The sequence below is a fragment of the Podarcis liolepis genome (genome assembly GCF_965112155.1).
Source record: "Podarcis liolepis genome assembly, chromosome: 10".
NCBI classification, from domain to species: Eukaryota; Metazoa; Chordata; class Lepidosauria; order Squamata; family Lacertidae; genus Podarcis; species Podarcis liolepis.
The window spans coordinates 45,120,742-45,133,779 of record NC_139562.1 but is presented as its reverse complement, the minus strand read 5'-3'; the positions used below and the strand labels follow the sequence as shown (position 1 = coordinate 45,133,779).

The following is a 13,038-nucleotide window of genomic DNA, read 5'->3' as shown; positions in this document are numbered from 1 at the left end:
TAAGACTATACGAAGAGCCCTGTTGGGTCAGAGCAAAGGCCTATCTCATCCAATGTTCTTTTATCTCAGTAACCAGTTATCTACCTATGGGAAGCCCACAAGCAGGACATGAGCGCAACAGCACTGTCCTGGTTGTGATTCCCAGCAACTGGTATTCAGAGGCATACTGCCATTGATACTAGAGATAATATAATCTTCATGACTAGTTGCCACTGATAACCTCCCATGACGGTTGTGTTAGTGCAGGATTTAGCATTATGATGTTTCAATTTGGAGTTTCCATATGATTGTTAAACACTAGAGTTTGTTAAAAATGAATGTGACATTTCTGGTTAAGACTATTCCACACTTTCTTACCAAGGGTGCTGAAGATGACCCTGAGCGTACCCATCAGATGATCATGCTGCGAAAACTCTGTTTGCCAATGATGTGCTTCCTCCTTCATACTGTATTGCATAGCACAAGACAGTATCAGGAAGACCTAAGGCTTGCTGACTTGATTTCATCAGATCGACATAAACTCTACATGGTAAGTTCATTTGCTTAAAGTTTTAAATACTCTGCTTGCCTATTTAGCTGAAAGAATCCACACTGTAACAAGCACTTTTGTCTTATTGTCTGTATTTGTCAAATTCCAAATCACACAATAAATTAGTCACACTATCAAATAGTGTTTAAAATTTCTGGGAAGCAATTGGGTGTGGCACACATCCAACACTGCAGCTCTGCTGGCACAAGGTTAGGTGCACATAACAGAACTTCCTCTCCAGACACTTGCATGCCCTCAAAATTAGCTGTGAAGAGTTGGTTGACCATTCGGAGCAAATCTGGAGGGGGTGCAGGGCAACCTAAGTCTTATAGCACTAGTGGAACCCTGCTGGTGCAGTACTGGATACAACACTGTATGTTTATTTTGGGGCTTTCTTTTAGCACTTCCAAGATATATTGGAATAATGCAGGACACTAGTACACTAACAGAATGAAGTAACAGACAGTCCCAGTCAGTATAGCACCCATGAGAGTGAACAGTCCTTATGACTATGTAATTTAATGGGGGGGGGGGTGAGAAAGCAAACTTTCTAGGCAGGGAATGCACAGGGGGGGGTTGTATATTTTTTGGAGAGTATCTTTTTAAAAAGCATTTCTGAACTAAATTAAATTAAAATTCTCAGCCCCATGTTTTAGGATTATTGTAGATAAAAATATCATCACTTTTTCCTGTGCTTAGATTGTTTAACTTTTTTCCTCATATAATAAATGCTTACAGAGGCATCTGTATCTATACCCTTAAGTTATTTTTATCTTCCTCTTCAGGTATTTTCTAAGGATGAACTCCAGAAGCTGCTGCAGAAGCTAAGGGAGTCTTCCCTCATGCTTTTGGATCAAGGTCTTGATCCTCTTGGATATGAAATCCAGTCTTAGTTCCACCATTCTGGGTTATAAAAATAATGTTGAATGGTGGCACAAGTAAACGTAAGGTTGGGCCCAAAGTTCTCATACTCCAGGTGAAAGGGGAAGAAAACCTCTGATTCAACCCACAAAGTTTGGCATAGAAATTTTGTTTTAAAGATGTTGCAGTGCATTGACACTAGCAAAATGACTTTCTATGTATGTAAAATGACAAACTGTTTTGACATTTGTATTTTTTTCCAATAAAATTTGAAATGACTGGTTTACTATGAAATAAGTATCTTTAGCTCATAAATGTGCAAAATGCACTATAAATAAATGCCTCTTGTTTGCTAGCTCACATGGTTGAACCGTCACAGCTGTTCATAAGTACAGCTTACCGTCTTCCAGGTAAAATCCTGTCTCCTGTGCACCTTTTCTCAGAACAGAAGCCCTTCCTACCATATTGAGCCTGACAACCAAAGGCTTTGTGTGACTTTCAAGTGAGAGTGAAGCATTCCAGATATATACATGTATTTATATAAAACACTGCTGCTTAAAACAATGGAGGCTTAGGATACAAGCATCACTGGGATTCCAGCCTTAGTGTTGGGCTACTTACTTGACAGAATTTCTGATTATCAAGAAAAAGTACGCATAATCCATTGCAAGGACAGATTGAAAATTTAGGGTGCAACCCTAGCTCACACCACTTCCCAGTGGGGCTTACTGGAGTTTGGAGCACTACACTGGCAGCCCTGCCGGGCATGCTACCCAGGGGCGCGACTTATAAAAAATATTGGGGGAGCCCGCGAAAGCTCATGAATAATAAATAAGCTCATGAATATGCAGATAAAGTGGCGCCGCCTCCTCATGAGCGAATAGGGGAGAGCGTGCTGCGCCTATTAATCAGCTCCGAAGGAAATTGGGTGGAGCTTTTGCTCGGGAGGGAGGGCAGGAGGCATGCAGCCCGACCCTGTGCATTTTGGGCTGGGGGAGGGGCGGTGGTGGCGCTCTGATGGAGGGGCGCCCGAGATTATTGGGGGGGGCGGAGCCCCCCCAAACGAATTTTTGAGGGGGCTCGGGCCCCCTCAGGCCCCATGGAGTCGGCGCCTATGATGCTACCTGGGAAAGAAGGTGAGCAGGCAGGCACACCAGCTTGGAGCTGGCATAGCACTTTGGCCCAGTGCTGTCAAGATCCTGAAGTGGCTCAGTCCTTAGGCCCTGCCCCTGGAGTGCCTGGGGGGGGGTCTATTTGCTGCTGGTGGGGAAGGGAGGGGGCTGTGAAATTAGTGGTTCCTACAATTTCCATAATTGGTGAGAAATGGTTTAAACTGGCCATCCTGCTTGCTTAACAAAAGGGCGAAAGACTTGATAGTAAACCATTGTTTGAACCTGACCATCTCTGTCCACAATCTCATTGAGTTGAATATCCTGTACTTGACAACTAAATTTGCAAGTGTTAATCCTTAAACCAGATGTGTGTGAACTCAGGATATTCCTGAATGCCTTTCAGCAGGGAGCTGGACTTGGGCTTGTTCCACGGTCACCAAAACTCATCGTGGAAGGTCTCATGTCATATTAGAATTGTCAGCCTTATGCCATGATCTACAGTGATAAACCATATAAATTCAGATTAACACACCTCACACTGTTAATTCATAGACTTATAGAACTGTAAATTGAAAGGCACCCTAAGAGTCATCTAGTCTAACCTACAATGCAGGAATCTCTTTGCCCAGTGTGGGGCCCTTCCAAATCGTTCCTGGCAATTCAGCCCATGGAAATGCTCCAGTACAGTATTTTATTTCTTACCCCATTGCCTGGAGCTGGAAGATTCTGAAATGCCTGAAGCAACCTCTCAGCTTGAGACCCTCCAGCGTCTTTTGGACATCCAACTCCCAATGGTCAGGACGGATGGGAGTCGGGGGGGATCAGGAAGGCCGCTATAAAGTAAATACATCTTAAAGAGTTTCAGCCATGCACCACCTTTGCTGGCTACGTTGTCAAACGGAGACGGAGCCGTTATTTTTCCGTTGCCCCCCCCCCCCAGCCCAACGCTTTTCAGTAGCCCCGTTAACTCATTTGCCCGACAGCCAGCAACTGCGGCACAACAGGGCTGCGTTAAGGCGCCTTCTGCAGCGCGTGGCCGTTAAACAGACGTTAAGGGAGTGGCGTTCGAAACGTCGTTCGAACGCGCGAGCTCACCTCAGGGGCGGCAACGGTCCCGCTCGAATTTTTCGAGGCGGGTTCGCAATTCGGCACAGGCGCATAGCTGTCAACTTTTCCCTTTTCTTGAGAGGAATCCTGTTCGGAACAAGGGAATTTTCCTTAAAAAAAGGGAAACAACTATGCACAGGCGCCCCCTTTCTCCCGAGCTAAAGGGAAAGGTAAGGATTCGTTTCTTTCTGTTCTCACGGAGGCTCTTCTCCGCTAAGCCTGCCAGAGGGGCGGGACTCCTCCCCGCGTGAGTGTCTGAGGGGAAAGAGGGCCGCCGTGAGGCGAGCCGATTCTTTGCCAGGGCGGAGCCGCCGGCCTGTTGGCCCCGGAAGATCCTACGCCGGAGCCACGTGGCCCGGTAGTGGGCGGGCAAGGCGGTGGTAGTGGTGGCGGCGGCGGCCAGTGCTGCTGCCGCCGCCGCCTACCACCCAGCAGCGGTGGCTACTGCGGCTGCCTCGCCGGTTGCGGACGAGGAGCTGGGCCCGGAGGCCGGCGGCAGCATGGGCCCGGCGTTGGAGCGGGGCCGCCTGGCGGCGGGTCTGCTGGTGAACTTGGCGGCGTCCATCTGCATCGTGTTCCTGAACAAGTGGCTGTACGTGCGGATGGGCTTCCCCAACCTGACGCTGACGCTGGTGCACTTCGCCGTCACCTGGCTGGGGCTGTACGTGTGCCAGGCGCTGGGCATCTTCTCCCCGAAGAGCCTGCGGCCCCGCCAGGTGCTGCCCCTGGCGCTCAGCTTCTGCGGCTTCGTGGTCTTCACCAACCTGTCCCTGCAGAACAACACCATCGGCACCTACCAGCTGGCCAAGGCCATGACCACGCCGGTCATCGTCCTCATCCAGAGCGTGGCTTACGGAAAGACTTTCCCCGCCCGCATCAAGCTCACCCTGGTGAGGAGAAGGGCGGGAGCCAGAGAGCCAGGGCGGGAGGGGGCCATTCCGCACCAGCAGAGCGGCCCCCGAAACCCTTCCTCAGGCCCGGGGGGAGGGAAAGGGGAGCCAGCCGCTCTCGCACGTCCAGGCGATCGCTGCCCTCAAACACTTTGAGCCAACTCCTAGGGGCCGAGGGGTCTTCGTCCCCCACCCAATGAAATATTTGAGGGCCCCCCCCCCCATTTAATAGGCATTGCCATTCAAATAGTGATCATGTGATCGACCCATAATTTAATTCAAGTTGGCACCCCTACGCACAAAAAAACCAGAGCTTTGGCTTCTGAAGGGATACCCGGAAGCCTCTCCCGCCTTTTTTCCTGTCCCAGTTTATGAAGGCCGTTAATTCATTCTGCACAGGCTCAGAGGCCCTTTCTTTTTCTTACTGCGTTTGCCCTAGGTAGGCTTGCTGCCGAATAGGAGGGCCTGGCGCAGACGACCCTGCTCGCTGGTCCTGAGTGAAAGAATCGGATTGCCCGTTTCTAATGCAGGGAAGTGATGTTCCGGGAAGGCAAATGCCTTCTTGGTCCAGTCCTGTTAAATAAGGGGTGACCCTTCCCTTTTTCAAAAGCATAGTGCAGTATGCTGGTCTTCTGAAGCTCATGGAGAAGGTGGACAGCTGAGGTTGTGAAGTATAGGAGATAAGAAAGGTTAGGAAGTAGTGAGATGTCTGCATTTTCAATATCAGTGCATTTCAGTTAAGAACTGCTAACCATGCTGTTGTTGTTTTTTTATTTATAAAAGTATATGCCGCTAAAGCACAAAGCATATAGGAGCAGTTTACAACACTGAAAAGATAAAAACCATACAATAGAGGCATGAAAAACTAGAAAAGCATATAAACCTCCCCAATTAGGGCTGTTCCCTGATTTAATAAATCTTAATTGTTTGGGTTGTAGTAAATTAATATGTCGGTTGAATTTGCATAAACTTCCATAAGAGCAAAAAAAAAAAAAGCATTGAAACAAAAATTACACTTGAGTTTTAGATTATGTATGTTTATTTCCTCAGATGTGTCATAGCCAATATATTCGTGAGCTGCATGTGATGCAATTGCTACAGCACTTCTGCAAAATAGTGGTCTTTTAGTCTGTTTCTTGAAGAAAATCTTGTATCTCACCAGAAACCTGCCCAATGTTCTGAGTAGGAGATGCATTTTTAGTGGTAACTGCTTTCATTTCATTTCATGCTTATGTGTGACTTTTATTGGTGGTATTCTTTTTCTTCCATCAAATTATATAATTGATGCAGCATCTCTGGACGTGACAGCTGAAGTTTGGACTTTGAGGCTTATAGATAAGAAAAGTTTTGTTCTGTTGAATTGTATGAGCAGCAAATGCATAGAACATGTAACATTCTTTTTCCTTTCCTTTACAGATTCCTATTACTTTAGGCGTTTTCCTAAATTCCTATTATGATGTGAAATTTAACTTTCTTGGCATGGTATTTGCTTCCCTCGGTGTTTTAGTTACATCTCTTTATCAAGTGGTAAGTAAAAAAAAAAAGACCTTTTATCATATGCAGTTTTTGATTCAAAATAATAACTGTCTTGATGTAACACTCCTAAATCTTCTACCTTTTTTCTGGCTATCTCAGATGGCAGGTCCTCCACTAATATATTGTTGTGCATTTACCACTCTTGACAACTGTAAAATACGAAACTGTGGTCATTGACACCAAACTCTTTGTCTGCAAGCAGTAGGCAAATGTGTATTATGTGGTTACATTCTTTATTTTGGGGTTAAATATGCAATATTTATTCAAAGTGAAATCTGGATTTTAAACAAACCAACGTATTAACATTTTCACTCTTACAGTCTTGTAAAACTCAATCATGGCCATCTCTCAAACACATTGATTTAAAGGCTACTTTTCTATGTAAAAAGAAATATGGGAAATGTCTGAAGTTAGGTCTTATAAGTGATATATGAAGCTTATAGCCCTAAATGTACTTACTAGGGAGGAAGGCCCAAAGAACCCAGTGTGGGTTAACTTCTGAATAAACTGGCTAGGATTAAGAGGCCAAAAGAGGTACCAGACACAATGGGGATGAGAGAGGGGATACTTGAATTTAGGTTGCTTTTTTCTAAAAGGAAGGAGTCTCTGTTCTGATCTTGTACAGGGAACAAGGAATTTAGGCGCATTGAATATAAAACCCTGTACAACTCTGGACGAGGTTACCTGAGACAGACTTCCCCTCCATTGCCTAGTAACAGCTTTAAAATCAACAAATGGAAACTGGTTAATCTTGTCCTGGCCTGGTAGTTTGTGGTGCTGCTGAGGTGGGTTTTTTCACTAGTGGCACCAGTGTTATGGAATGCACTGTATGCTGAAATACAAGAGGTTCCATTTGTGTTAGTGTTCTGTTAGCTTTTGAAAATGCACAGGCATCCCCTTAGTCTCTTGACCCAAGTCACCTGTTTTAATTGCTGTGGAGTTTTAATTGAATTATTTTCTTTTGTATTTAATTGTGGGTGTTTGTATAAATAGTTTTTATACTTTGCAAACTACTTAGAAGCCTATTTTGACACTAAGCAGTATATACATGAATAAATTAAATTCAGAGCCCAGCCATGTTTGCAAGCTTATTTAGAAGTCTTGGCCTCCAAGCACCATCTTGATTCATATCATTGCATATGAAGAGATTCAAACAGATAGTTTTCTGCTCTCTAAGCAGCTACAATTTTGCAGCTTCTGTGTACTGCAAGATTAAGAAAATAAATAAATTATATGAAGTAGTTGCAAACCAATATCTTTTGTTATAACCACCAGTTAAAATTAATGCTTGTTCAGGAAGTAATTTGACTCCGTAGTTAAACATGGCATTTTTTTCTTGATGATCTAAACCTATGCTGAATCTCTCAGAAACCCCAACCCTGTGTCATTTAAGCCTGTGTAAAGAAAAATCCTTTGAAGTTCCAAATGTTTCAGCTTTCCTCCCAAATTTGGATAAATTGGGCTTAGCTGTCCTCTAATGTACGTATAGATTTTTGTTAATGTATATATCTACGTTATCATTTTTGTAGAAGGCGCTAAAAGATTCCTTACAACTTATTACACTTGGATGTCACAGGTTATTAATGTATTTTTCTTGATTTTAGTGGGTAGGAGCGAAGCAACATGAGCTACAGGTAAACTCTATGCAGTTGCTGTACTATCAAGCTCCCATGTCTTGTGGCATGCTGTTGTGTGTCGTTCCCTTCTTTGAACCAGTATTTGGCGATGGCGGAATATTTGGTCCCTGGACACTTTCTGCTGTGGTAAGCCTTTGTTTTGTGTCTGCTTTTTAAAAAAAATATTAAAGTTTGAGCCTGCATTTTTGAGTAGTATCTTCAAAATGATAATCCATAGTAACAGTGGTGCTCCAAGTAGAAACCGCTTAGCCAAATATAATTTATGGAGTATCCACTTCAAATAGAGGGTGAGGGAGTGTCCCAAGTTTTGCAGTTACAGTCTAGCCTAAGTAAGTAAATCTGGACATGCAGTTACTGAAATCATGGGGAATTTTATGAAGAAGGTCCCAGCCACTCACGAACTCTAAAGCCCATAGAGGTCAGTGCAGCTTATACCACCCAAAATACAGGTGTAATTAAATTCACTCTATAGGAGTTGATGGAAGGGCAGTAAAGTAATGTTTACCCTTCCCCAGCCACAGACCTCTTGGGCAGGAGCAGTGTGGCTTGATTTACACAGAAGATATGCCAACATATCTGCCCCTAGTGTATCTGCCCGGTTAGTATTGCTCTGCCTATCTCATATTGTAATCCTGTATGAATTTACTTGGAGGGAACTGTACCAAATATAATGGGAGGTTACTTCTGAGTAAACATAGGATAGAACTGCATTATGCTCTCTAGTAATAAGGCTGCTAAGTTGATGGTTCTATCCTCCTTGGGAATAGGTATGTCAGATGCTTCAAAGAAAAAAATCTTAACAAAAACTTTAAAATAAAATAAAATATTCCATTTGAATTAGATTTATTTATTTATTTATTCATTCTAGGTGGTTCCCAATACATAAGATTCTCTAGGCAGCTTGAAAAATATATATAAGCATACAGTAATACAAAATACAGTATAATGCTGTAATAATAAAAATCAGTATAAAAAAAAAACCTTTCCCAGCAGTGACATAAAACAATTGAAACTCCCAAGGCAGCTAACATCTGTACAATGTATATGCCAACAACATAAGAATCCATTATGTTATTGTGGAATTATTGGGAATGAAAAAATGGCATTGTGGCTTCTGGCCCAGTCAAGGCCCAAAGTTGTCTGCCAGGGTCAAATAGAATTCATGCCTCCTGTAGTAACTGTTCAAACCACTTCCAGGAAGAACACTGTGCTTTGCAAACCAGTATGGGTTTTGTTTGTTTACAATCCATATTTGCTTATTTGATTGTGAATTTGCTATACTGTACTGTATTATGTTGTACAGCTGTTCAAACGTTTTAATGTAGTGATGCCTTGAAACACGTTGCAGTGCTCATGTTTTGTTTGGTTTGGTTTTGTTTGGTTTTGTGTGTCTATTACTTACCCACAGTTTATGGTGCTGCTGTCTGGAATCATAGCCTTTATGGTGAACTTATCTATTTACTGGATCATTGGGAATACTTCACCAGTCACGTATCCTTTTCTCTTTTTTTAGTCCTATTTCTCACTTTCAGTTGAAAAAAATATATCTTCAGTATTCACACTGGTATATTTAATAAAGAAATTAGTGTGCCAGCCAACTAATAACGAACATGTTTTGTTCTGATTACAAGACTGTAAAAATGCAGTGGCTTGTAACCACAGTCCTGCTACTTCAGCTGTGGTGGGGGAATGTAACTGTTACTCTACCCTCTCCTGTCCGCACCCCTCACTGGTCACAAAAGTTGCTATAGAGAATCCTCCAACCCACCAGCCATAAGAAGCCTTTTTATACCAGGTCAGACTATTGGCCCATATAAGTCCAGCATTGTCTGTTCTGACTGGCAGCATCCTCCAGTATTTCAGACTGGTCTCCCCCAGCTCTGCTGCTTGAGATCCTTTTTAACTGGAGGCAGAAGTGGCCAGCATGATGGAACAGTCTGATTTATAGGTAAAAACCAACCCCTTAAATTGTGCCCAGAAAGCAGTTGCATTGGATTCTACTAGCACAACTTTTCAGTGCTCAAGTGCTTGAATATGCATTTATCATTTCATAGTAATTAAATCACAATAATGAGTTTTTAGTTTGTAGATAATGATCTGCTATACATAAAAGCATAAAAGTGTCGATTATAGTAGCTGAGATGTAGCTAAAAACCCAAAATGCAGCTGAGTAAGAACTCAGGCTTGTTTAAGTTGTCTGTTGTTGCTTCAGTGTGCTGTACACCACTTACAGATATTTTTGATCTATTAAGAGGTATAGAAACAAAATAATCAGAAGTTGGGTTAAGCAGGTGATGGGGATACCTAGGTAGCAGGCATGGGCTGCAACCTTGTGCACTTTTAGGCAGCTTTTTAAGCCTATTGACTGCAATAGGATTTAAGCAGCCAAACTTTCCACAGGATTGTATCAACATACAAGTAAGTGGATAAATGAACTTTGCATGTTTTACATTTGACAAGTATATGCTCCTTAACAGATCTGCATAGCTATAATATGTTTGGACACTTCAAATTCTGCATCACCCTCATGGGAGGGTACCTCTTGTTTAAGGATCCTTTATCAATTAATCAAGGCCTTGGAATTACATGCACATTGTTTGGAATTTTAGCTTATACCCACTTCAAACTTAGTGAACAAGAAGGGGGCAAGAGCAAGCTGGTTCAGCGTCCATAGAACAAGTACTGATATGGATGGTGAATGAGTCCTTTTAATATGCACTAGTTTTGAAACAAGCAAAATAAGGAAATAGATGCGCCCAGTTGCTGTTAAGGAAGTGCATTTCTGTTATTTTTATATAAAGGATCAGTTTTTAAAAAACCAAGCACTACAAAAACTCATCTTCTACAATCTTGGCCTATGGTTTTTTTCTATTCTATTAAGTGATTTCTATATTTAAAATATGGTTCATAATTACAGTGGCAATTCTAAGATAAGAGAATTCAACTATTTCATACCAAATGGACTCATCTAGATATGACATTAATTGCCAAAGGAATTCATTCCGCCCTTTTGATTATGTCAGTATTACCATTTCTAGAAAGGAGGCTGTCTGCTGATAATGTGAAGTCAAATGAACATTGTATCTTCTTGATCTGGTAAAGAATGGAAAATCAAATTTTGTTTTTGTTTGTTTTTTCTTGTATTTTGTTTTTGAATGAAATATTGTATAACATAATCATGCATAGATTTATTTTTAACAATCCAATAGAAAGCATTTGTTTCTGAGAATTAGATTTTCTTCATTTACAGTTAAGCAAAATTACGGTATTCTAGTATTATTAAGACACCTAAAATAGTCTGATCCTTTGCAGCGTGATCAGATTTCTAAACTCTTTAAAAATGTAACTGGCTGCAGGGCTGGCTCCTGTAATCTGAAATGCTTTTCTTCATACCCACGTTTAAGGTCCCAGAATTTTTCATAGAAGAGGGCGGATTCCTTAGTCAGCCACCTTGGGCCAGTATGGATATAGTATTTTCTGTTCCTGAACTGAGTTTGTGTACTTCTCCCAAGTTTGTGTAATGCCCCCTATCCATCCTCAAGCTTTAAGCATGATTAAGAATTGCATCTGTACCAGGGTTAACCATGGCTAATGCCAAGCAGCATTTGATAAATAACCATGATTTTTAATCAGTTTCAGTTCTTGGGTTTCAACTGCTGGTTAAGATTAACCCAGAGTAAAGTTGACAATTAAGCAGTAGGAGGCTTTGCTTTGGGGGGGGGGAGCTAGTAGGGTGGCACTTAAGATCCTCAGGTCTCTTAACATAAGGGATTCAGTCTGCTCCAGCCTCTTATAATAGAAATACATGGGGTTGAACAGGAAGATGGGAATGCTTCCAGACATTTGCAGATTATGTCTTAACTAACAAATAAAGATTTCTGCAAAATTTTGAAGTCAGCTGGTAAAGCCTTTCAGGAGGGGGGGAAACTTTATGGAAAGGAAAATAAAGCATCCATAGTAGTTAGTTGCTGTCTAAACCAAACTACATGTATTTTAAAAGAATTTTTTATATAACCATTTAATAAAATGTCTGAGCAGTAAGTTCATATTTTTCAAAATGCCGGCAGAGCTGTTCACTTATGGAACAATAAAATATGATGTAACACTTTTAATAAAAAAAGAAACAGGCTAATTTGTGTCCAAAGGGCCTTGCAATCTATGTGAATAGCCTGGTCATTTGTTACTTCATACAAGGAATAACTCCATAGAAGGAACAAGCCCCAAGGGTTGCTGCATGTCCTTGTTCCACTGTTACGAACAGCTGCTAGTTTTGATAAAAGACTGAAACTGTAAGCCTGAGTTGTAAAACTAGAAGACTGTGATTCCAAAAAGAAATTTGCTTTGAAAGGGTGTGTAGTTTTTGCCTCACAAGCTACAAAGTTCATTTGATAAATACATTAAAATGCTGTTTGTTTGTTTGTAAAAAAAACCCGCCTTGTATGATCAAAAGCAGAACTTTATATACTGCCTGTATTTTATTTCTGTCTGTAGTTTTAGGAATATATGACCAAGAACAAATAACTGAATTCTGCAACTCCTGTAAAATGAACTGTATACTAATTTCTTTTGATAAAGGTGTCTCTTCACAACTATGATGCAAATCTTAGATCCCAAATTCTTTTAGTGATTTGAGCAATACAATGTAGAAACAACCACCTCAGAAAAGGGCCAGTGTTCAATGATTATTCAGTTCTCAAATGTTTTGGTTGTGTTTGTAGCCCAAATCCTTCAGTAGCCTAATATACCCCCCCGGGGGGGGGTCTTGTATTTTGATAGACCATTTCATTTCATGTCTAACAGTTTTAGATACTTTACAAAATTAGTTACTTTCTTAAATATCTGTAATTAGCGTTAAAAATAGGCTGCAGAAAAATATGTTCAGAACATCATGATCTTGAAGTGCGTATTGTTCCAATGTATGCACTGACAAAACAATTTTGTGCTGTGCACAAACTTTTCTGTAAGATAAATACACCACAAGGATCTGTTTAATTAAAACAAAAGACTAATTCAGATCCCTTTATAAAGACACAAAGTAGCCTCTAACAACGTGGATTCAAGAGGTATAATGTTCCTGCAAGTCAATTCTGTGTCTGAAAAGGTAGCATAAAATGGTTAAACTCTCTATCTCATTCAACTGTAACATGGTTTGAAGTTGTAGGATATTACTGTAAATACAGTGTACAATAAGAATGTATAAGGTACAAATGGCGCTGAAAGCTGGAGTTGGTCTTCTCAGTGGCAGAAAATGTAAATGAAATGCACAAACCAAGAACCCAAATGTACGCATCCTGTAGTTAGAATGAAGAGAGGTTTTATTTAAATTCTTGGTTTCGCTGATTGAATAAAAGAGTTCTTAATTATTA

General features: G+C 41.3%; 2 protein-coding genes and 1 long non-coding RNA gene across 12 annotated transcripts in view; 2 read left to right on the top strand and 1 right to left on the bottom strand.

Moving 5' to 3' along the window:
* Positions 1–1,679, top strand: part of NUP107 (nucleoporin 107) — a 22,900-nt gene extending 21,221 nt beyond the window's left edge. For all 4 annotated transcript variants that reach the window (XM_083463421.1, XM_083463422.1, XM_083463423.1 and 1 more), the window contains 2 exons: positions 362–529; positions 1,315–1,679. In XM_083463421.1, coding sequence (XP_083319547.1) covers positions 362–529; positions 1,315–1,422 — 276 coding nt within the window. In that variant the 3' untranslated portion in view covers positions 1,423–1,679. The remainder of the gene's footprint in view (positions 1–361; positions 530–1,314) is intronic.
* LOC310687924 overlaps positions 1–4,516 on the bottom strand; it is a 9,441-nt gene extending 4,925 nt beyond the window's left edge. Inside the window, exon 1 of one of the 7 annotated variants that reach the window (XR_014516630.1) lies at positions 4,407–4,516. This is a non-coding gene — a long non-coding RNA (uncharacterized lncRNA). Of the gene's footprint in view, positions 1–3,204; positions 3,530–4,406 lie in introns of those variants that run through there. The other 6 variants (XR_014516631.1, XR_014516632.1, XR_014516633.1 and 3 more) reach the window with 6 other exon arrangements.
* On the top strand, positions 3,568–13,038 carry SLC35E3 (solute carrier family 35 member E3). The gene is made up of 5 exons (XM_083463761.1): positions 3,568–4,499; positions 5,916–6,026; positions 7,640–7,798; positions 9,081–9,163; positions 10,160–13,038. The coding sequence occupies exons 1-5, from the start codon at positions 4,110–4,112 to the stop codon at positions 10,344–10,346; spliced, it is 930 nt and encodes a 309-aa protein (XP_083319887.1). The 5' UTR covers positions 3,568–4,109; the 3' UTR covers positions 10,347–13,038.